Source organism: Anopheles coustani, chromosome 3 (assembly GCF_943734705.1).
Source record: "Anopheles coustani chromosome 3, idAnoCousDA_361_x.2, whole genome shotgun sequence".
Classification (NCBI taxonomy): Eukaryota; Metazoa; Arthropoda; class Insecta; order Diptera; family Culicidae; genus Anopheles; species Anopheles coustani.
In genome coordinates this window covers 87,495,273-87,516,826 of record NC_071288.1, presented here as the reverse complement: position 1 = coordinate 87,516,826, position 21,554 = coordinate 87,495,273, and the positions used below count along the sequence as shown (strand labels likewise).

At 47.1% G+C, this 21,554-nt stretch overlaps 4 protein-coding genes across 4 annotated transcripts; 2 read left to right on the top strand and 2 right to left on the bottom strand.

Annotated features, from left to right (window-relative positions):
- The first annotated feature begins 2,189 nt into the window (after positions 1 to 2,189).
- On the top strand, positions 2,190 to 3,587 carry LOC131259641 (large ribosomal subunit protein mL39). The gene is made up of 5 exons (XM_058261180.1): positions 2,190 to 2,326; positions 2,395 to 2,577; positions 2,649 to 2,891; positions 2,956 to 3,401; positions 3,474 to 3,587. Exons 1-5 carry the CDS (start codon positions 2,266 to 2,268, stop codon positions 3,531 to 3,533), a joined length of 993 nt encoding a protein of 330 aa, XP_058117163.1. The 5' UTR covers positions 2,190 to 2,265; the 3' UTR covers positions 3,534 to 3,587.
- Positions 3,588 to 4,825: 1,238 nt separating this feature from the next.
- LOC131259639 (digestive cysteine proteinase 1) lies at positions 4,826 to 7,325 on the top strand. Its single transcript, XM_058261179.1, has 4 exons — positions 4,826 to 4,985; positions 5,447 to 5,767; positions 5,857 to 6,114; positions 6,192 to 7,325. The coding sequence occupies exons 1-4, from the start codon at positions 4,943 to 4,945 to the stop codon at positions 7,211 to 7,213; spliced, it is 1,644 nt and encodes a 547-aa protein (XP_058117162.1). The 5' UTR covers positions 4,826 to 4,942; the 3' UTR covers positions 7,214 to 7,325.
- Positions 7,326 to 8,140: 815 nt separating this feature from the next.
- On the bottom strand, positions 8,141 to 20,493 carry LOC131268782 (reversion-inducing cysteine-rich protein with Kazal motifs). Its single transcript, XM_058271058.1, has 7 exons — positions 20,358 to 20,493; positions 19,421 to 19,476; positions 11,709 to 12,192; positions 11,231 to 11,641; positions 9,707 to 10,128; positions 9,004 to 9,652; positions 8,141 to 8,931 (listed from the first exon to the last, which is right to left on the bottom strand). Exons 1-7 carry the CDS (start codon positions 20,491 to 20,493, stop codon positions 8,141 to 8,143), a joined length of 2,949 nt encoding a protein of 982 aa, XP_058127041.1.
- Positions 13,547 to 14,461, bottom strand: LOC131259642 (uncharacterized). Its single transcript, XM_058261181.1, has 2 exons — positions 13,892 to 14,461; positions 13,547 to 13,811 (listed from the first exon to the last, which is right to left on the bottom strand). The coding sequence occupies exons 1-2, from the start codon at positions 14,432 to 14,434 to the stop codon at positions 13,647 to 13,649; spliced, it is 708 nt and encodes a 235-aa protein (XP_058117164.1). The 5' UTR covers positions 14,435 to 14,461; the 3' UTR covers positions 13,547 to 13,646.
- Positions 20,494 to 21,554: the final 1,061 nt, after the last annotated feature.

Genomic DNA, 21,554 nt, shown 5'->3' with positions numbered 1-21,554 from the left:
AAATAATCACTCCGTTCGTGAGTTTAAATCTACTTGCAGTTCGGTAAATACATATCCTTCCCCGTTGGACCCTAAACATTCCAGGTCAAAGGATGCGGCTTCACTAAACATAATCCCCAAACGCTAGTATTGGCGGGAAGTATCGAAACAGTCGAAAATCCGAGGTTAATAAGCGTTCAAATAAATGTGGAGCGAAAAAATCTATCCAACTCTCAATGACCACCAGCACTATTTTGGGCGTACGCACTCTCACGAACATGCACTTCCGGTGGATACCACCGAAAAGGTCACTAATCATGCCAAAGTGCATTCATGGCAGGATAGTTGTGGCCGCCGTGCCATGAGAATAATAAAAATCTTCTAAACCACTACTGGGTGGCCGGATTTGGAGCATCCGCGTCCGAAGAGTTTGCCAGACGCAGCTATCGTTTGCACCTGTAGGCCTATAGACTAACTAATCCTTTCGGTGATCAACGCTTTTTCCTCTACCACAAAAATAGAAACTTATAAAAAAAAACTAACACAATAAATATTTTTAAAGGAACAAAGCCGTTAGACGTATCATGATTTTTGTCTATAAAAATTGTAACAGAATATTGGATCTTCTCTTTAAAATGATGTTCCGAACCCATGGAAAACCGACTTCAAACTTTCTATTTTGACTGTATTTAAATAACGAACTTTAAGAATAAATATGTTTCTCTAAACAACAATAAACGATGAAAACTATTGGTTTAGAACTAAAACAAACCCTGAAAGGGTTAGCGTTTATCTAAACCTGTTTGCAAGCAGTGCTTTTGGAGTTTCGGAAATGACTTCTCACGTCCAATAGGTGACGTTATAATTCGGACCTGCGGTGGCTGGTGTCCCGCCGAAGTAAACAGCTTCCAAAAAAAAGATCGATATCTCCAAACCGTACATAAATTTGCGACCGTCCACGGTGGGAGCATAATTTAATACCACCACATCCGTTCAAATGCCAGCGCGTCGCTGAGCTAGTGTTTCGCGAGTGTACTTATTGAAAATAGGCTGCGCGGCGTAAGTATTTGCGTTGGCCTGGGCGCCGGGCAAGAAGGCACTGGTCGAATTGCCATTTGTGGAAAATAACTGGCGCCACATTCAGCCACGCGGCTCGCGAATCGCCCGGCCGCCATATTATATTATTCTGGCTAGCTGCATGCAGCCCTCGGTACGCATCCTTGCTGAATGTGTTTTATTTATCAACAAATAACGAACACTTTCCTACCCACACCACACCGGAGCGGTCATCCCGTCCAACGAGCCGTCCGGTTGGCAAAAAGGATATAATTACGCACGCATGACCGTATCTGTTGACCGTTTAGTGTTTGTACGTGTGCCTCGAAAGGTATGGTAAGTGAGTTTGTTTATCCGGAGCGAGGGATATTATGTTTATAACAGAATGCATTTAACTTGAAAGAGGCAGCAAATTGACTCCCGCATTTAATGCATCCCGATGATTGTCAGTTTGCTAGAGCGAGGATGCGTGAAGCTGAACAGATAGTAGAACTGAAAAATCAACTAGCATTTATTTCCTTAAACATGTGCAATAACTACTGATCCATTCCCAACTACAAAATAAACCAAATAATAACTAGAAAGACACAAAACTTAAGTTTTAACTTATTTTTAATAATTCCATTTCCAGTGGATGAACAATCGCTGTATCCGTTCTAGTTAATTCTTTTTTCAAGGAACTTATAACGAACTTACAACATGCATAAGGAAAATCAAAAGACAAGTTTACTTCAATTTTTCATGAACGAATTTATCTTGGTTGTGTAATTTAAAATACGAAAAATAAATTAACACAACAGAAAAGCGACGTTAACGGTTTTAGTTTAAAATTGAATGTCGTAAACGTCCTCTAGTGTATTTTGTCGTAACCTTAAAATTTGGACGAATTTTCAACGTTCGTTAAAAGCAGATTATGAACACACTTTGGAAAAATGTAGTTTACGATTTAAATAGGTTTCTGATGCATTTTCTATTTCTTTTATTATGTTTTGTACATTTTCAACAGCGATTCCTGGACAGATTTGAAATTGAAAATACCACGGTTTATAGTGCATAGCTGGTTATCTTAACGAAACTGTCAACTAAATGTCAAGTAATGTTGCCTTTAACCTACAGTGCTTAGTGACACCTTGACTCTTGTAATCAAAACAAATGTGACATAAGCTGGCTGACCCGGCACGCGGTTAACACAACATTAAAATACCATATTCTCTTTAAAATCCACTCAAAATGTCGCTAAACATCGGTAAACTAAGGTCCCCTGCGATTCAACTACGTCATTTAGTGAAAAGTAAAACACTAACAGTGAGGGAAGGGTTTAAAACCTGATAAATAACTCCTACATCTTTCGCATTGCAGAGCATTTTTCGGTATCATCGCAAGTATCAACAAAAGCTAGTGAACTGTTTTCCGAAGAGCAGCAACGGCAGCGGGAAAATGTTGGCCGCATTGAGAAAATAGAGGTGCGATATCTTGGCCTACCGAACGATACAACGCTCATAATGAACCGAGAACTTTCCACACCATACGATTGTGCCCGGCGTAAGTTTGTCGACGGAGAAGCGAACCAGTGAAGATCTATTCTTAGTTTTGTTTCTCAACTTTGCCCCCAGATATTGGAGAAAAATACTGTCGCCAATCGGCTTTGGCCCTGCTGGACAACAAAACCCCATGGGATATGCGACGGCCGCTGCGAGATTCGTGTACCCTTCAGTTGCTAAACTTCACTTCACCCGAACCACACCTGGCAAACAAAGTGTTTTGGCGATCCTGCTCTTTTCTACTCGGTGCCGTTCTGCAAGCGAGCTTTAAACCGGAAGCGGGTCTCTACCTTCACAGTTTCCCCAAACCAAACAGTAAGTGATTCGGGCTGATTCTCCCAGTGACTTCTAATGACACACGCTTTCTTCCTCATTGTAGTAAAATCTGGCAGTTTTGTGCACGACGTCGTGCTCGCACAAGAACACTGGAACCCAACTGTGTCAGAGCTTCGGACTCTCTCGATCGAAATGATCAAACTTTCCCAGAAAGACCTACCCATCGAGCGGCTGGACGTGAGCAGCGATTTGGCGGTGGAAATGTTCAGCGATAATCCGTTCAAGCGCGAGCAGATTCCGAGTGTGGCCGCGGGAAACAATGGCCAGGTGACGGTGTACCGCGTTGGTGACCATCTCGACATCAGCAAGGGTCCGATGATGGGCTCGACGGGCCTTCTCGGGAGGTGTACGATCTCGGCGGCGCATCCCATTCGGGACGCGAATGAAAATGCAAAGTTTTTCTATCGGATGCAGGGTGTAGCGCTTCCGGCTGCACTCCGTATTGGACACTTTGCGTACAACGTGCTGGAAAACCGATCGAGAAAGCTGGTAAGACAAATGGGGTAAACTAACGCTGATTCCATTTTTCTCAACATTTTTCTTATTTTCTGTCTCTTTTAGAACTCTGCTAAGTTACCAAACGAACCATTTGAGGATGCGGCTGCAGAACAAGTCGCTTAGAGTGTATGTAAGTTATAGTAGTTTTACGGCTAATAAATCAACACATGTATGTGGGGAGGTAAATGTCTCACCCATCAAATTTCGCTTTGTGCAATTGTAAAAAACTTTTTAAAAACGTATTCAAACCCGTGCTAGAAGTTCTGCTTAAAACCCATCCGAAACGATTCACACACTAGTCTGGTTTAATATATTTATCCTGAACACAGGTATGAATTTTTAAACTTTCTCTTGCCATTCCGACCAATATCGACTCTGAGAAGTGAAAACTAGCAGATCTAATTGGATTAAAGAGCAGCATAGCTCTTACCTTTTTGACGGAAATGTTTTTCATGAGTAAATTCAAACATGTCTGATAAACATTTTAGATTTGTAGAAAATGTGGTTCTAAATATAATTCAGCTCAAATTAAACAATTATATTAAATAATATTTTCTATTGTAATTTAACCCTTTGAAAGGACTGGTTTCTGATTTATTCCGAATGTTTCTGTCTGTTATATTGATTATTTGAAATACTATTAACTAGAGGGATTAGATTACAAAACAATGAATAACATAAGTGTAATTTAAAAAAAACCATTGTCAAAGAAAGAAAATAGATTATATAAAACTCGTAATATTAACAAAAACAAATGCACAAAAGCAACCTATAAATTGTATATTATACTTCAAACATCATTTTATTTTCACTTCAACATAAAATTACTGCCCTTTGTTATGATTTCTTTTATGCTCCGTTTTCGGTTCTTATATCTGGCCACAGCTGATCTAATAGTTTGTCATGTTTCACGTAACCGTTCGACCATCGGCAAACGGAACGAACTTTAATCCTCCACCCAGCACCGTGTAACACGTGTGTGAACATGGAACGAAAGGGCCCACGATTGAGGGAACAAGTAAAACCGGCTTCATATTGCTCCGTTCTCCGATGGGCGAGAGAAAATGAACCATAGGAAAAGGATTTGTAAGAAATTGAAGAAAAGAATCCCGATGTTTACGAGTCACCTCCCGCTGAGAAGTTTTTTTTATGAATTTGGTCTCTTTTGATTTTTGTTTGCGTGCATTTCGAATCGGCCGCCGTTAGAAACATCCAACAAATTGAAAAACCCTTTCCGAACCCCACGCTTCACTAAGCTAACGTGATGCCTTTAAATCAATTCCTCCGACGGAAGAATAGGACGGCGCGAATATTGCGCCTTTGTATTCTGATTCTCGGTTCCGTTGCACACGAACGGGCATTACGGCGTGTTCATTACGAAGGTTTTTAACGAACCGGCCCATCGGCATCGGGTCAGTTGTGCTGGCACGGCCAAGCAGGAAGGGCGTTTTAGTTTGAGGTTCTGCAAGTTCCGTTCCGTGGTGCTAGGTGGAGTTTGGTTTTTTAAGTGTGTCGTTTAACTACGTTTTGTGATGAAGTTTCTGTTGCTAGTGTTAAGCTGCCTTGCGGCAAGTGGTAAGTAGTTTTCGTAAGGACGCACCAGAACGTTACCACCTTGCATTCGCCACGGGGAACATATTAATCGCCTCGAGTTGATCTCGCTTCGGTTGAGAAAAGGCTCACCAGCACCAGCATCCACTTATCGGACGCTTGGCTTGACCCTCGATGACCCGGCACGGTTGTTGACGACGGTTGTGTTCCTATTTACGCCACGAACGCCAACAAAAAGAAGGTTAAGCGCCGTTCCGTTAACCCGAAAAAAAAATTGTGGCGCTTCATACAAAATGGTTCTCCATCTGTTCCACCATTTTACCTTTAAGGTCATGAACTTGGAGAACATAAAATGGACGTTACAGACAAATTGTGTTTCCTATTTCTACTTTATCTTTCCAATATAATATATAATTTACATTGTATGTTTTAGAAGCCGTGAAATATTAACACATACTCCCCCTGTTTTCCTTTCCCCACCTCAGCACTTGCCACAAAGCCCCCCAAATGGCCGGAAGTGTACGCCGTGAGCGGTGTGCTGACCATTCCGTACGCCGAAATCAGCGAACCGTTCTACGCCTGGTACGACAAAAAGAATGGCCGATCGCGCATCGACTACTACGGGGGCATGGTCAAGACGTACCAGCTCACAAAGCAGGGGGACTTCGGCGTCAGCCTGAAGCTGGCACCGGTCAGCACGAAGGACCAGATAAACAAGGAGACCTGCCTGCAGGTCAACGGAACGACCGATAACGCCATCGAGGTGCAGGGCATCCTGCCGTACGTGAAGGACTTTACGCTGCTCGGTAAGTGGATCCGTGGCGTCCACATAACTGGAGCCGTCCCTTGTCGGTGACTAATGTGTTCCTTCCGCTTGTTTTGATCCGCTTATCAGGCACCGAGGAGTGTTCCGGGTATCAGTGCGATATGTTCGGGCTGACCGAGGTCATCGGCCAGAAGCGCAACGTTTACAAGCTGTGGGTGCGGTACGTAAAGTCGCCGAAGTATCCGGCCGCCCGCATGCCGATTCCGGTGCGCTACGAGATGAAGGGCTACAACACGCTGCTCGGATCGCACTACGATCACTACTATCTCGACTACGAGTCGTACGATCATGAGGATATTCCGGAGGATGTGTTCGAGGTTAAGCTGAGTAAGTTTCCATTTTGGGTAAATACAGTTGGAACGAAAGCATTTTGATCGGAACGCTTGTTTCTCTCCACCATCTAGGCGATCCGTGCGTTGGCTTCCCGGGTCCCGGAAGTGGCCACTACGCCACCTTCAACCCAATGCAGGAATTCATTCATCCACGCTCGGAGGAACATCTGCACGACGAATTCAGTCGGTTTAAGAACAAGCACCAGAAAGCGTACGGCAACGAGCTGGAGCACGAAAAGCGTCTGAACGTGTTCCGCCAGAATCTACGCTTCATTCACTCGCACAACCGGGCCAGTCGGGGCTTCACCGTGGCCGTGAACCATCTAACCGATCGGACCGAGGAGGAAATCAAAGCGCTGCGTGGATTCCGTTCGTCCGGCGTACACAACGGTGGCCGTCCGTTCCCCTACGACCCGAAGGACTATCTCGACGATCTGCCCGACACCTGGGACTGGCGCATCAGTGGTGCGGTCACCCCGGTCAAGGATCAATCCGTGTGCGGATCGTGCTGGTCGTTCGGTACGATCGGACACATCGAGGGTGCGTACTTCCGCAAGACGCAAAAGTTGGTGCGCTTCTCGCAGCAGGCGCTGATCGATTGCTCCTGGGGCTACGGCAACAACGGATGCGACGGTGGTGAGGACTTCCGTGCGTACCAGTGGATGATGGAGGTCGGTGGCGTTCCGATGGAGGACGAATACGGGGGCTATCTCGGCCAGGATGGATACTGCCACGTGCAAAACATGACGCTCTACGCACCGATCACCGGCTGGGTGAACGTGACGTCCGGTGATGCGAATGCGTTTAAGGTGGCACTGTTCAAGCACGGACCGCTATCGATCGCGATCGATGCGGGCCACAAGTCGTTCAGCTTCTACTCGAACGGCGTGTACTACGAGCCGGAGTGCAAGAACACGCTGGACGGGCTCGATCATGCCGTGCTGGCCGTCGGGTACGGCAAGCTGAACGGTGAGGACTACTGGTTGATCAAGAACTCGTGGTCGAACTACTGGGGCAACGATGGGTACGCGCTGATGGCGGTAAAGGACAACAACTGTGGTCTTACCACCGACGCCACGTACGTGTTGATGTGAAACGGAACGGGGCAAGTTCCCTTCGGGAACCATTCGAGATGGTTTCCGTTTTAGTGTGTTTTTTGTGTATGAATTTTTGTATGAACTCTCAATAAAAAATGCTCAGTCTTAAGCGTTGTGTGTGTACTTTTTCAACCTGCTTCGTGTAAACATAAGAAATGCAAATATTGAAATGATCTCGCAATGCCCATTTTGCATGTCAGGAACTGATCCATAAACCAATGTCTCCATTGTCTGTTTGTTTTTCCGTTCGTTTGTAGATGATCTTGCATGCATGCTGGATAAAGCTTATTCAAATGAACGCGACGATTGCCCTGAGGATACAAGGCAAGTGGTGGCAACAACCTGTTTCCTAGATTCGCCTGTATTGGAATGTTTTTATTTGTTTTTAAATAAATTCATTCACTCCACTCTTGTCAAGACAAATTTTGTAATCGGATTTTCAGTTCTGGCGAATAAATGGAATTTTTAACTTACAGCACCTTTTCTACCGTTTAATACCAAGATATTGAATTTAAGTTCGTTATTTGATTTCTCACTTATTACCATAAACTTTTTCACATATGTTGTTTAATTTATTGTTAAAGTATGTCGTTTATTTGTAATCTTAACAAAACCTTACAATGTCTTTCAACTTGCTTTGTGGAAGCACATTGGCACGTACGGATATTGCTGGCTCATTCTTTACTAGACTAGACCGTAGAGAGTATTGCCATCTTGTGTCTCCCATTTCTAGTGGTTTTATGCTTTGGCAACGAACTCAACGAACTGAGCGTAGAATTGCGGATTGAGTTAAAAACAAAGGAGCGTAAACTATCACAGACAAACACATCCTGCGTGGGATACGAGCCGCCCGAGCAAGTCCTCCGTGCAGTCCTAACCTAACAAATCCTATAGTTTGGCACATGCGAATTCACCTTCGTGTCGTTAGTGCCCGCGGGCACCACCGACCAAGTATCCTAATGCTGCTGCTACTACTACTACCACTATGCTACTGTACAGCGTGCGGCCAGCGTTCCCGGCCGTTGCCAGGGTGGCCACCGTGAGCGCACTGAGGTTTAGCTCACTCGTAATACGGTGGCTTTGGGTGCGCACGAGCGTCACCAGTCGTTCGGCTTCCCGGGCGCATATTTGCGTCTGCAACCGGGAAGGGTTTTTCACCAGCGTCTCCACGATCACGTAGATGTCGTTCTCAAACGTCAGCTGGCCGGCCAGCCGGCACTCGACCGTCTGCAGGAGTGCCTCGAGCGAGCGGAGGATCGACCGGAGCGTGAGGTACTCCGGCGAGGTGCCTTTCAGGGCGTACAGCCCACGGTCGATCTGTTTGCGGGAGTACACGATCCGGATGGCGATGCCACACACGGGACAGCAGGCACCCGGTGGAAGGACAGGGTTGCAACCGTGCGCTTTTCGCTTCGGACACTTGACCGACGAACAGCGCGCATCGAGCTGGGGGTTGATGAGGCCAACCTCCTGGCAGGGACCGTTGTAGTCGACGGTGGAGTAGTCGCTCCATGCTTCACACTCGCTCCGGTAGGTGATCCCGTTGACGGCGCACACCTGGTTCCGGCGCGGGGACGTGTCGCAGTGCTTCCGGTACTTCTCCTGGTAGGCGTAGGTGGCTCCCGCATGTACCATCTCGCAGAGGTTCGCATGGTACACGAGATCCGTATCGCGAATGTTGGTGATCGAGGAGCAATTCGTGGTAGTATGGTTCACTGTGGATAGACAAATACAGGTAGGAGTTGAACTGAAGGAGGTCATCAACTATTTGGAAGGAGTGATCTTACCACATCGATACTGCGGACACGGTTTGTGCATCCCCGAGAGGCACACGTTCCACTCGGGCAGGCAGACACTCAGTGGTCCACAATCGACCTGATAGCAGCCGTTCCTCGCCCGGCACGGTCCAAACTGGATATCGTCATCCGACAGTCCGGCACACTTAGCCACACAAGCCGATGGATAGGTGGCCCCATTTCGACCGCAGACCGGCACGTAGTGTGGCGGACAGTTGCAGGGCAGCGTGGTGAAGGCACGATCCTCCGTCAGACCCGGCACGCGGCACTGTCTCTTGGTGCAGGTGATCTCTTCGGCGTAACAGCTGCACACATTGCACTCAACGTAGAAGTGCGAGAGATGCGGAAAGCGACGCCCGGCCAGACTGCACGCGTTGTAGCTGATGCACGGAAGCGGTTGACACTTCTCGATCCGGCCTGACTCTCCGCAGCGGCACACTTTGAGGCAACCCTTCTGCGTGGCCGACACCGGGATGCGCACGAATGTCCCAACCGGAACCAGGTAGGACGATGCTTCACCCAGCGGACACCCGTCGACACACCGATACCCGTGCGTACCGTCACGGTTCGCGACGCACACCTGAGTGGAGTTACACGGATTTCCCTTACACGGTGACACCAGCACAACCTCACCCGTGGGCTCTCCCGCGGCCATCGATGGCATCACCAGCGACCCGGTCCCACCAGCCGGAACGCCCAGCTGGAACGTACCCATCGAGATGCACGGCATGGAACTGTTCTGGGGCGACAGACGCTGGCACAGAGACGACACCGAGTGACCCTCCGGCATGCGCATCCAGTCGACGCAGTTCTTCAGCACCTCCGCGCAGTCCTGCCGGCAGATGTGGTTCGTGTGGTAGTCCTTGGTGCACGGCTTGATCTGGGCGGCGCACGCGATCGAGCGCCAGATCTCGAACGAACACTCGGTCTGGTTGCGGATCGGCAGCTGAACGCCGCCCGGGAACGGGATGTAGCCCTGCTGGCGCCACTGCTGTACGTCACTCCGGGCCGCCATGTCCGACTGCGCCCGGCAGCTGCGGAACAGCTCCGTCGGCCGGTTGTTGAAGTTACTGCAAAACGACAGCCCGTCGCACCCGAGCTCGCACGGTTCGTCCACTGCAACGGGACCGGTGGGGAAAAGGGAGCAAAGCAGAAACATGGTATGGGTTGGTAACCTTTCGGAACCTCATTGCGGAGGAACGGGAAGCAACTCGGGAGACCTTGATGCCCATGAGACCAAAATGAATGATCAAACGACTTAGGAGTGAACTTACAAATAACCAACACTAACCATAGCTTCCATATGCCTGTCTACGATATTCTGCATCTTTACGGAATGATTTAATAATTATCAAGTAGTTGACTTATTTAAGACAAATGATTGAAATGATAACTGATAATTCCAAGGATGAATTTCTCCAAAGCTACATGCGGGTAAGTTCGTAGAAGGACGATCCACAGTACTCTATTTTGATATTTGCAAATCATCAAAGGAATGGTCCTTATTACGATTACCGAAAGGCTCATAGTTTTATCGTAAAATATTCATACATTCTTGAAGATCGACGATTTGCATTATTCACGAACTCCTGACGCGATGTTATGTCTTGTTCTCCAAAGTCAATTTATCACTCGAACATTATTAAATCTTTGAATAAATACAGAAGAAGGAATATTTCGCAAATAAGCAATTGAAATTCATCAAAAAATTCAAAAAAAAAATTGCTCTTATAGATACTAAGAAGACAAGCAACCAGAAATAAGGAATTCGTGGTAACTAGCATACGAGTTCGCATTACAGAACATTGACGATTGAAATACTTTATGTCACTAACTTCTAGAGTTGAAATATCCTTGCAGCAACGCAAAAATGTCTATTTCGTGCATGTTATCTTTTCTTTACTTTTATGGCCAGCTGACATGCAGTTAATCTTCCTCGGCGCGAAATAAAACACAATTGAGCGTAAACTGTTTTCATGCATGAGTGTATATTATTTCCTTTTTGTTATATAGACAAAAAAATAAACAAAATCACAACAGAGGATACATCACACACGCACACACAAGGGTTCGCAAAAGGACGGTACGGAAGGGGACGGTCGGATGGTTCGCATTTCAATTGCGAGTACCTCCGAAAATACTGACGAGGTTCAGTGAACGACCGCACTGCAGCGTAGTCGTTCGGTATCCGGTAGCCCCGGCACCTCGCACACCTTACCTTCGTCGATGCACTGGCGGAGCGCGTGCTCCTCGGGCGCCCCCAGACACTCCTGCTCCAAGTCGTCCAGCGTCCACTCGTTGGCGAAGGTCGTTGAGCAGAGAAGCCGGCAGCGGAGCGATTCGGCCTTCATGCAGCAGTGCTGCTTGGCCGAGTCCATGCCGATCTGGTTGATACGTGACACCTCGTTCGAGTTGACCTGCTGCCCGGCCGTCCGCTGCTTGTCCGCCTCGATGAAGCACTTCCAGAGGGGCAGCGTGGGCATCAGCGCCCCACAGCCACCCCGGTGCTGCAGCAGGTCTATGATCTCCTCGACCGTGTACGGCTCCGAGTCTGGGCCGCCGGCGGTGAGCGTCTCCCGGCATACCTTCCGGCACTTGGGCTCCGGTGAGCTGTCACAGCACGGCACATCTGGGTAAGAGAGCGTTAAGAGGGAAATAGAAAGGGTCACCACGTCTCGTTAGTAGGTGTCACTTACAGCGCTTCAGGTTCGGCGTGAAGGTCACATCGATGAATCCCTTGATGCACTGCATCACGTTGCTGTTGTTGGTGCGGCAGGCGGCTAGCACTTCCTCCCGCTGCGCCTTCGATGGTGTTCGGTAGCGCTGGAACACCTCGCTGCACGCGTGCACACACTCCGACGTCCGCGCACTGCTGCAGCATCGATGGCCGTCTTCCTGGCGCTTCAGACACCCGAACAGGCTCTGTTCGTCGCTCGCGCGGCATCCGGTCACCAGCTCATCCCGCGATGACCCCGTGGCGCACACGTTCTGACACCTGACGGACATCGCCAGCGGGCAGCAGACGCGACCTGGCCACGCCGCACCGCGCTGGATCGCTGCGAGCGTCTCGTTCATGCACTGCCAGAATGGGGCCTGCTGCTGCAGTGGGCAGTACTTGCGCACGTCCGCCAGCTTGGCCTCCCGCGAGCCCGGTTCGGAGGCGATGCGTGCCAGTGACAGCTATGGCAGCAGGAAGGACGAAACAGAGAGAAAGACAAATGCGTGCGAGTCAGTACAACAATGTCAAACGGTTTAGGTTATAAAGACGCGCTCAATCGGCGTCCTAGGCGACAGTTCCTCCCGATCAATCCTCGATTAACGATGAGGTTTTCAGCTCTAGGAGTCACCCTGTGCAGTCTGGTGATTGTGAAGTTCTCCATGGCGGACTTTACCGGGATTCCGAGCATTGGATCAGTAGTATACGATGGCAAACATCTTTGTAACGCTTTAAGTATCACTTCCGATGTCGCCATTCTCCCAGCTGGATGCATTCGGGAGACTCACCACATCAAAAACTACTCTGTGGTCTTACCAACCCGTTCTAACCCCACATCAATGCATCCTCAAAGGTGCCAGGTGAAAAGATTTGAGCCACATCCAAGTCACCACTTCCTTAGCGACAACATCGGCCTGATCCAAGTAAGCTGTAGTCGTAGTACCCAAGCGTCAAACTGGGCAGTCCACGACGTCACCGTTGGAGAACGTCTCACACTGGTTGGAATATCGTCCCCGACGTCCCGCCGTAAAGTTATTACCCCGGTGTTAGTGCAACAGTGTTCGGTGTGCCTGGTAGAATATGCCTCGTTCAATTGCGCGGAGCAGATTTGTCTACGGCCCGTCGGGAAATATCGATCGATCGACCGTAACAATCTCGATGTGAGTGGACAGCAAACAACAAATGAAGGAGTGCCATCAAAGGAATGTGAATTAAAAGTCTCCCTTCTTCTTGTTCTTCTCCTTGGACCAGGGTCTACCGGGGGCTGGTGTGGTGGCACGCGACGGTAGCCTCGCCGGAATACTGTCGTACGGGTTCGCAAACAGTAGCCTGGTCGCCGAACGGGCCCGGTTTTATGAATTATTCGTGCGCAAAATGGTAAGCAGTTTCGAGCGGGAGCTGTAATCCCGAGCAAGCCAATGGCGAACTCACCAAGAGGTTTAGAGGTAGGTTAGATAAAGGTCGAACACGCATTAGCGAGGGTATAAAATTCTTCCCTCCTCTGTGAAAATCTGTGATAATTCGCAAGTTTCTGCCCATCGGGTCTTCGGTGCTAAATACTGGGAGATTCTCCACCGGCTAAGGTAGCCTCCATCGAAGACCGTGTTTATAGTCCGGGCCGTAAAGTGATTTGAAAAGCCGTCAACATTCAACTAACCGGCATTAATTCCGCCGTCTTAATTCTTGAACCATAAAACCCCGTGCTGTTGAGAGCCTCTCCACCTGTCTTTGGCAAACTGTGATCCTTATGGTGGGCGAGGAGGGAAGACAGCACCGACACCCCACACCCCCACAGAACAACCCCACGAAAGACGAACATGCACGCAGCGTGTTTTTATTGCACCCTATCCTACGGATCTGCAACATTTTATGCGAAAAACGTATAATGACCAGCGTTGCGCCGTTCCCGGGGACCGGTTCAGCGGCGTGGCGAGGTGATAAACTTGAGCCACTCCAGCTGCTGCCTGCCCCGCTGCTCCAGCCGTGCGTACAACGTCTTCTGCAGGGTTCGCCGTAGCTGCCACGTCCAGCCATCCAGTTCCGCCGTTTGTCTATTCATGGCCGCGCGCTCGATGGCTTCGATCTGCAAGTGGAGGACGTGTGGATATGTGTGGAGTTGCATGGAAAGATTACGACTTCGAACCCGGCGACCCCATACGGCACCTGTTTGCGGCAGTCGTTGTACAGTACCACCGTGCCGGGCTCGACCGTCCGGCAGGGCAGTACACGACGAATGGCAAGGATCTCGCACTCGCGACACTCAGTCCCGGGCTCTTGTGCTATTCCGTAGGCGGCAATGAAGTTCCGCACCGTCTCGCTCAAGCTGGACCGATTGCTACCGGCCGGGGCAGTGACCAGGGCCAGCGAGGGTACACCGTGGCGACACTGCGGTGTTCGCAGGCTCACCAACCTGCCCCGCAAACATCCGAGTTCGGGCTCTCGCGGGACGCCGTCACCGTAAATCATCGCAATTTGGTGCCGGCGATATCGCCGGACACACGCGGCATCGGCGACGTACGCCGTCGGGGACAGCTTTATGGCCCAGCAGAGCACGGTCCGATTCGGCACCGTCCGAATTGCAACGAAATCTGCGCTCGATACCGGACGTGATTTAGTGCCGGCCGCCGACAGTGTTGCCAGCCACAGCAAGGGCCCGATCGCACTCGCGATAACGATGCGCCGACTGACTGATGCTCCGCCGGACATGCTGCGTCGATACGAATATGCTCCTCTTTCGGCTTGCGAACGATCTTTAACTAGCCTTCGTTGACGGCGTTACTCGGAGCGCAGTGACCAACCCTAGATCGCACCTGATCCTGCCGGGGAACCCTGGCGTCGGGCCGAGCGGGGAGGTTTGATTTATCGATTTGCCAACGGCAAACAGTAATTGCAGCGACTGGGTGGACAGTTCGCCTCTTCCGCACGCACCGGGTGACAACGACAGCAAAGATCGATGGCGAACTCAAAGTTGCGGACGGAACGAAGGGCAGTCCGTGAAGAGGAAAATAAAACAACGACCGCAAACATCTACACTTTGCACAGCTTGGGTCTTGCTGAGGTCCCTCACTGGATGTGCCTTTGCAATATGCGTCGATTGTCGATCGTTTAGTTTTACTGCTTGTCCAAGCGACGTTCATGTTCTTGTTACATTGTTGGGACAGAAAAGAAATCAAGTAAGAATCAATAAACCCTTTGCTTTCGCACGGATTCCATTTGCTAAGAAAAGTTTAAAATTATTATTTAAAATTCTTTCGGTAACCAAACTATCGAAATATTCTAGCTTTCTTTCTTTTATACATTTAAAATTAGGTATGAGTTGAAAGTTTCATAAATTTAAAGTTATTTGATATAACAAACGTGATTGCATTCAAATACAAATTTCAAAACATTATCCAGAAACTAAGAGAAAATATTTACTTCTTCTCCCTGTTCAGAATATTTAACAACTTTACTTTTTTAAATTATGGTTTTAATTTAATGTCGTCATCAATTTTTAAGCTTTTTTTGATCATCTTTGTTTGCGTTTAGTGCTTTTAAATATGTTTCAGTTTATACTTCAACACAATATTAGACACTTTAATTTTCTTTTAATTCTTTCTTCTCGTTTTCTCTAGACATTTTATCTTCACATAAGCTTTGCTACGTTTTATTGTCTCACTACCAGGAATTCTTCATGATATTTCGATAAAGATTTTTGTGCTGGTGAATTTACTTTAAAAAAATGTGTAATGAAATTTTTTACATGGTTTTACATGGTTTTAATGTTTCATTTCGTACTGAATACATTCTGGCTAGTTGTTGAATTTGTGAGAAATCTTTTTCTTCAATTTTCTGTATATTTTGTTCAGCAACCACAGTTCAATCAAATGTCGAATGCGTCTTACTGTTGAGCTTCGCTTCATTGGGAAAAGCTAAATTTTTTTTTATTATTGACTATTTTCCGAGCATCCGGATGAACAAACAATGTTGATTTAAAACGCCATAACTTTTAACAACAACCAGAATCCCACCCTCGAGGACAATGAAACGGGGGTAATAATTATTAAAAATATACCCACGATCTCTTAAGAACTAGATTTGGAATTTTATTACTAAAACCTTCAACGCACGCATAACCATAAATTCAAAGGTAATATTTATTTTGCGTCGGCTCGTACAACCTTGAACGGGTTAGCATTTTTTTAAAACCGTTTTTGCTAGCTGCGTTTTCTCTTTTGGCATAATTAATCCAAACCCCGATGGTGAACCGGTTTCGTAGGCGACACCATGAACGCATAGACCATTTCTCGTCCTCGAGTCGCCGTCGTCGTCGTCGTCAGTGACTAATTGCATTCCGCCCGGGACGGACGGACGAGGGCTGCATCGTCCTGGATCTTTTCGTCCGGATGGTACACGGACGGCGCGGATCGTCGGCATGTGTTAATTAATTGGTAGCTGCACCATTAAACCGTCATCGGGAGCGTTTTCACGTTTCGCCCATCGTTTTGGCGGCACACAGACCCGGCCCGGGGATTTCGGCCCACGTTGGGCGTGATGCGGTCAATTTGCGGTCAACTCTTGGAGGATGTAAGCTATCGCATGGCAACGCGACGATGATGTGTTTACCTCGGTTCGAAAAGGGAAACGGGTTTGCAGCATGCGTTAATGAATCAATTTTCATCCCGCGCGAGGTGTGTTGATTTCCATTCGAGGTTTTCAGTGCATCAGAAATGCACCCACCACTGGAGAAAGTAAATCCGTGCTAAAATTGTACACATGGCGCGATATACACCGACCGCATCTTGATGTAACGGTTTGCGATCGTAAACGAAAACGAACGGATCATTTAACTTAGCATACATATTAATTACACGAGGCGTAGATTCTTCTGTGGACGCATTTTTTACTCTTACTTTCTCAAGTCTTTCCGTCAGGTGCCCAACATTTAGATCCCAGATAATTTATCCCCGGGAAGAGAGATGGAAAAAGGCGTAATAATAATAACCTGACCCAAAACGAAGGTTTTTTTTTGGGAAAAAGGAAACCCAATCGAAGTGGACAAGACCCGGTGCCTCTCCAAACCCTCCAAAACGGTCGAAAGGCTATCGGATTTCGTCTCCGCTGTCAGCTCAACTAATTGTGCAAGCCTAAGCGCACCTCGTACAAAACATCGACCCTCCGACGCCACGGTCCCAAACGGTCACCAATTAAAATTCAAAGTTATGCAAAACAAACGATTCTTATCGGGCCCACCTTTTCCCACCCCTGGGCCCGACTCGTATTTCGGTGGTTTTGGTAACCGATTTGTTTAACGTTTTTTTCACCCTATCCTTACCCTCAACCAGGATGGATCCTTAACTTATAAAAAAAAGGATTTTAGAATAATCAAAAACCTTGGGGAAAATCCGTTTTGTCAACAAAGCAGCGGAAAATCAAAACAACGACCAAATCTCATGAGCAGGACGTTAGTGAACCAAAACGAATAGAGAAAAGTAGCAAAAAAAGGGGAGCATAGCTTGAAGATCGGCAAACAGCTGGTTGATTGTGGAATGAGAGGAGAAACATCGATTGAAAAACGCCAAGAATGAACCGAGAGAGGCTTTAAATTATGTTTCATAATTTATTTTCGATGGCGTGAGGAAGATTTCGCTGACAAAAGGTCTTAGGAAATGTCGTTGTCGTAGCGAAATCGTTTTGGTTCTTCCCATCCTTTGCCAAACTAAAACCGCAAAGCACGATCTGGACCTTCGAAGAAGACATTTTTCTGCACCGTTGGAATCGAAACGAAATTTTGCCCGACTTTATTCCGCTTGACAAATGGTACTCATTTGCAGTTAAAAAAAGCGGACCATTAGGATAAGCAAATCAAATTGCAGACTAAAACCGAGAGGAAGTAAAAAATCAATGTCGGAATGTGATCAGTCGTTCAGTGTTCGAAGTTTTAAATATGACTTTTTTTAGAGAAACGCCTAAAGGAAAACATGTCTGGGTGGATAAGATAAACTAAGTCGATTTATATTTGTTGGCATTATCTGTTTTAGTGCACCATAAATATGGCTTAGCATCGACCATCGCTTTACTACAAACAGAATCCTAAAACTTTATTGCAGATATTTGGTTTGTTGCAATCAACAGGATAAATTCATGCTAGCTAACTAATAAAGGCCCCGATCGAAGGGACATAATTTATTGTTTAATTAACAAAAAATAATCCTGGCTTATGGAAGCAATAAACGTCCAGCGTTGGAAGCAAGAAAAAACGATAGAACATGATTGCCATCTTGGCTTCGTAAAAAAAAAAAACGAAAAACAAGTTTGGCTAAGCTAGCAAAACTGCATATAAAGTATGGACTAAAATGACGATTTAAAATAAATATTTCTATCACCTACCGGGAAGCAGACAACTTATAAACGACGACATTAACAATGATCAATGTTGCGCCGTTAAAGTTATTGGAAACGATATTCAACGTGCTCACGCAACCATAAGTGTGCGGGCTTAAAAAAAATTAATAACGTTGATGACTTTGCCGCCGAATTATTCAAATGACACTCCCACCTCGCCGGGCCAAAACCCGAAAGCCCCGAAATGTCCCAGCGAAGCGTTCAATTATTGAGGTTGTTTTTAGATGCCGGGGAAGTCGGGTGCGGAGGAAACGGCCAAAGTCGGGCGGGGGAAGATCAAGATAATCCGCCGAAACTGCCGTGGCTACCCCTTCTGGTTCGGTTAACACATTCTTTGCCAGCACTGTCTCATGTGGTGGCAAAAGAGGAAAAAAAACAACAGAAAAACTACAACGGAGTTCCATGGTACATCACCATGTATGCAGGAAGTTCTTTGGAATACCGAGAACGCGCAACTCCCCGACAGTTTACAGCGCCCGCAAAAAAAAAACATGCGGACACCAAAATAAATCATATTCATATTCATACATACGCGTCTTCTGGGAAGCGCGCAGTTTCCGTTTGATTGTCCCCCGGTTGGAGGGCTTCGGAATCTCGGGAGAGGGGATCACAATCAAATTGTGTGCGGGGTTGTTTTTTGTTTTGTTTGTTTGTTCCTTGTCTTGCCATTTAGTTTTAATATTCCACCCATTCGACCCGATACAATTCACACGAAAGCACCCAACAGCAGCAGCCAATATCCGTGCGTATTAATTTGCATTTTCACGTTCGTAAAACTGGAATTAAAAACACAATTCACCTCATGCGCACTTGGAGGGATGTCGCGGGTAGCGGTGGGGGACGGGGGGATTCGGTTTTGAAAATTAATAAAATGACAGATGGCTATTCGCGATAATGATTCCGACACCGCCAAGGTCCGTCTGGATCTCCGGTCCGTGGGGAGTCGGACCAGAGAGGACAACCCAAGAACTCCCTGCGGTTGGGATATGTACGTACGTATGTCTTAAGTAAGTCGTAGAGTCGTGGAGGGGGAAAACGATCGATGTCGGGATCGTTGATGGCATGTTCCAGCCCAACTCCTGGCCCGAGCTCACCGTATCTCATGCGATCATACGTGGTGTCTAAGGGGGTGCCTAAGGGATTGGGATTTCGGAGTCCGTCCGGGAACTCAGCAGTGGGTCGAACCAACAGCTGCAGTCGGAAGGCAAACCGAGGCGGATACCCGCTCGGGAACAGGGACTCCGGGAGGTTCGGAGAGCCTTCGGAGAGTTTGATTGATACGGACGCTGTCTGAAAAGGAGAACTTACATTCTCGCAGGCCGCCTTGCAGGATCCCTGGACGTCGGTGCAGCACGTGAAGCCGTCTGGAAGGGGGAAGAAAACAAGCGGAAGAAACCGGATTAGACACGTTCGGGGCAGGAGAAGATCGGAAAGTGCTTAACAAGTCGAAAAGATAAAGCAACATGACAGGCGCAGATGAAAGATAATGAATTAAACGCGGCAAGAGGTGCAGAACTAGTATAGCGCTCCGGCACCCTGCCGTGACATCCGTCTCTCCCTCAGTCCTCTTGGCCTTTGCTGTAGAACGATGCTCCAACGAGATGCAGGTCGGTTGCAGGTCGTCGCGTGAGACACCATTGCGTGGGTTCCGAACAGTGGAGAACTGAAGCGAAACCCTTGCCCCGATCCGAGACTCGAGGAGGCAGTTTGCGCGAAAAGGTGGAAATTTATTATGCAAATTCAGCCCTGTTAAATCCCTTCCCTTTTGGGGGCCCAAAGGTATCATACCTATCGGGAGGTTCGGGTGGGGTGGGTGAGCCTACGCACACCGAATCAATTATGAGCATCAACACACGGGCGATGGCGATGGCTTTTGAAAGATCGTACCCTTTTCTCACCCGATTGTGCTCCGGTTTCGATTTGTTTCGAACAATACACAAGATGCGGCAATGTTAGATTTATGATGGCTCTACCCACATCAACCCTTTGTTGTGGGACAGTTTGTAGTCGTTTTTGGGAGCGCGTTGTTCCTATTTTCTACTGAATCGTGTATGTTGGACTCATGTTAGATGTCGAACACGAACGGAAAGGCACGCTTCACACTCCTATAACTGAAGTTTTGCTTTTCGTAAGTCACAGTAGCGAAACAAAACTCCATCCAACCAACGATAAGACAAAAAGGCATCGACGCGTCCGTCGAAAACATAACCCCCGACATGGACGATATCAGCGGAATCCAAGTCACATGTCTGCACCAGCTCGTGCCATACCGTACTACCGACGCGTAGTTTTTCGGTTACCGGTTTCAGATTACCAGGTTTAGTGTTTTCCACTCGGTGTCGGGCAAGGAAAAGCTGCTGTTGAGGCAGGTCAAACGCCATTGTCAAACGGGTGGACGAGACAAACACGGTTGTGTTTTTTTTGCTTCCCCATCACGTTTCGTTCGTTTTACCTTTGCGACATCCTGCGCAGATAAGATAAAGGGCGGGAGTAAGGTGTTGTTTTCTACTTAACTTCGCTAGAGAGACGTTTTTAATGTTGTGAAGGAAGAAGAAAATCGCAGACGTGCCAAATGAAAGCGTGAAGGTTCTAAAAACATCAACGAATTTTATCAATAATGTCTAGAACAGAATGAACAGAAGTGTGTACATGAATGAAAATGTAATTTGTCAGGTTTATTAAGAACTTCTTCTTCTTCTTCTTGGCGTAACGACCTTGTTGGTCATGCCTGCCCTGTAAAGGGCTTACGAGACTTTTTTACCCTATGTGTACGTGGATAGTCAGTCCTCTCGTACAGGGGAGGGTCCGGTCTCGGTTGGGATTCGAACCCACGCCGTCGAGGTGGTGAGCCCCGGCGCTCATGGGCCGATTTTCTAACCGGCGCTACCGCTCGGCTGTCGCGGACCCCCCTTATTAAGAACTATACTTCCTATACTCGCATATGAGACCTATTTGAAAAATCACGATATTGAGAAAATAATGATTAAAAATGTTTACATAAGATTATGTTTTGCTGCTATAAGTAATACAACATTTATGATTGGTTGATCGCAATTTTTGTATTGTTACATAAACATTTCGTTGAGAGCGACATTTCATATTAAATAAAAGAATTTAATTCTAAAATAAAAAAAAATTATAATAAAATAAGAAAAATTTAAAAATATCAAATAAAATAAGAAAAACATTTCATATTAGCATGCACTGCATGCGATGGCCACTTTGAGATATTTTTTTTGAAAATATATTGAAAATGAACATTAACTCAAAAGTGATGAAAAGTCAAATGGGACTGATATGCGATTATGGACAGTATGTATACGAATAAAGTTAAAAAATATTAGCAAAATTTGACAAGTTACAAGCCCGGCAGTAGATTGGATTTTTAATGAGGATTTTAAATTAAGCGTAGAAACCAAAAGAAAACAGTTTGGCACCATAA

Bases quoted from the DNA above. Each gene is read 5' to 3' on its own strand.
- LOC131259641 (XM_058261180.1), top strand. From the start codon at position 2,266: ATGTCGCTAAACATCGGTAAACTAAGGTCCCCTGCGATTCAACTACGT. The intron at 2,892-2,955 runs GTAAGTGATTCG...TCCTCATTGTAG, and splicing joins CAGTTTCCCCAAACCAAACA to TAAAATCTGGCAGTTTTGTG. The intron at 3,402-3,473 runs GTAAGACAAATG...TGTCTCTTTTAG, and splicing joins AAAACCGATCGAGAAAGCTG to AACTCTGCTAAGTTACCAAA.
- LOC131259639 (XM_058261179.1), top strand. From the start codon at position 4,943: ATGAAGTTTCTGTTGCTAGTGTTAAGCTGCCTTGCGGCAAGTG. The intron at 4,986-5,446 runs GTAAGTAGTTTT...TCCCCACCTCAG, and splicing joins AAGCTGCCTTGCGGCAAGTG to CACTTGCCACAAAGCCCCCC. The intron at 5,768-5,856 runs GTAAGTGGATCC...TCCGCTTATCAG, and splicing joins GAAGGACTTTACGCTGCTCG to GCACCGAGGAGTGTTCCGGG.
- LOC131259642 (XM_058261181.1), bottom strand. From the start codon at position 14,434: ATGTCCGGCGGAGCATCAGTCAGTCGGCGCATCGTTATCGCGAGTGCG. The intron at 13,812-13,891 runs GTGCCGTATGGG...CTCCACTTGCAG, and splicing joins ACAACGACTGCCGCAAACAG to ATCGAAGCCATCGAGCGCGC.
- LOC131268782 (XM_058271058.1), bottom strand. From the start codon at position 20,493: ATGGCGTTTGACCTGCCTCAACAGCAGCTTTTCCTTGCCCGACACCGA. The intron at 9,653-9,706 runs GTTCCGGCTGGT...GCCGCGGGAGAG, and splicing joins TGGGTACGTTCCAGCTGGGC to CCCACGGGTGAGGTTGTGCT. The intron at 8,932-9,003 runs GTAAGATCACTC...GTCTATCCACAG, and splicing joins GTGTCCGCAGTATCGATGTG to TGAACCATACTACCACGAAT.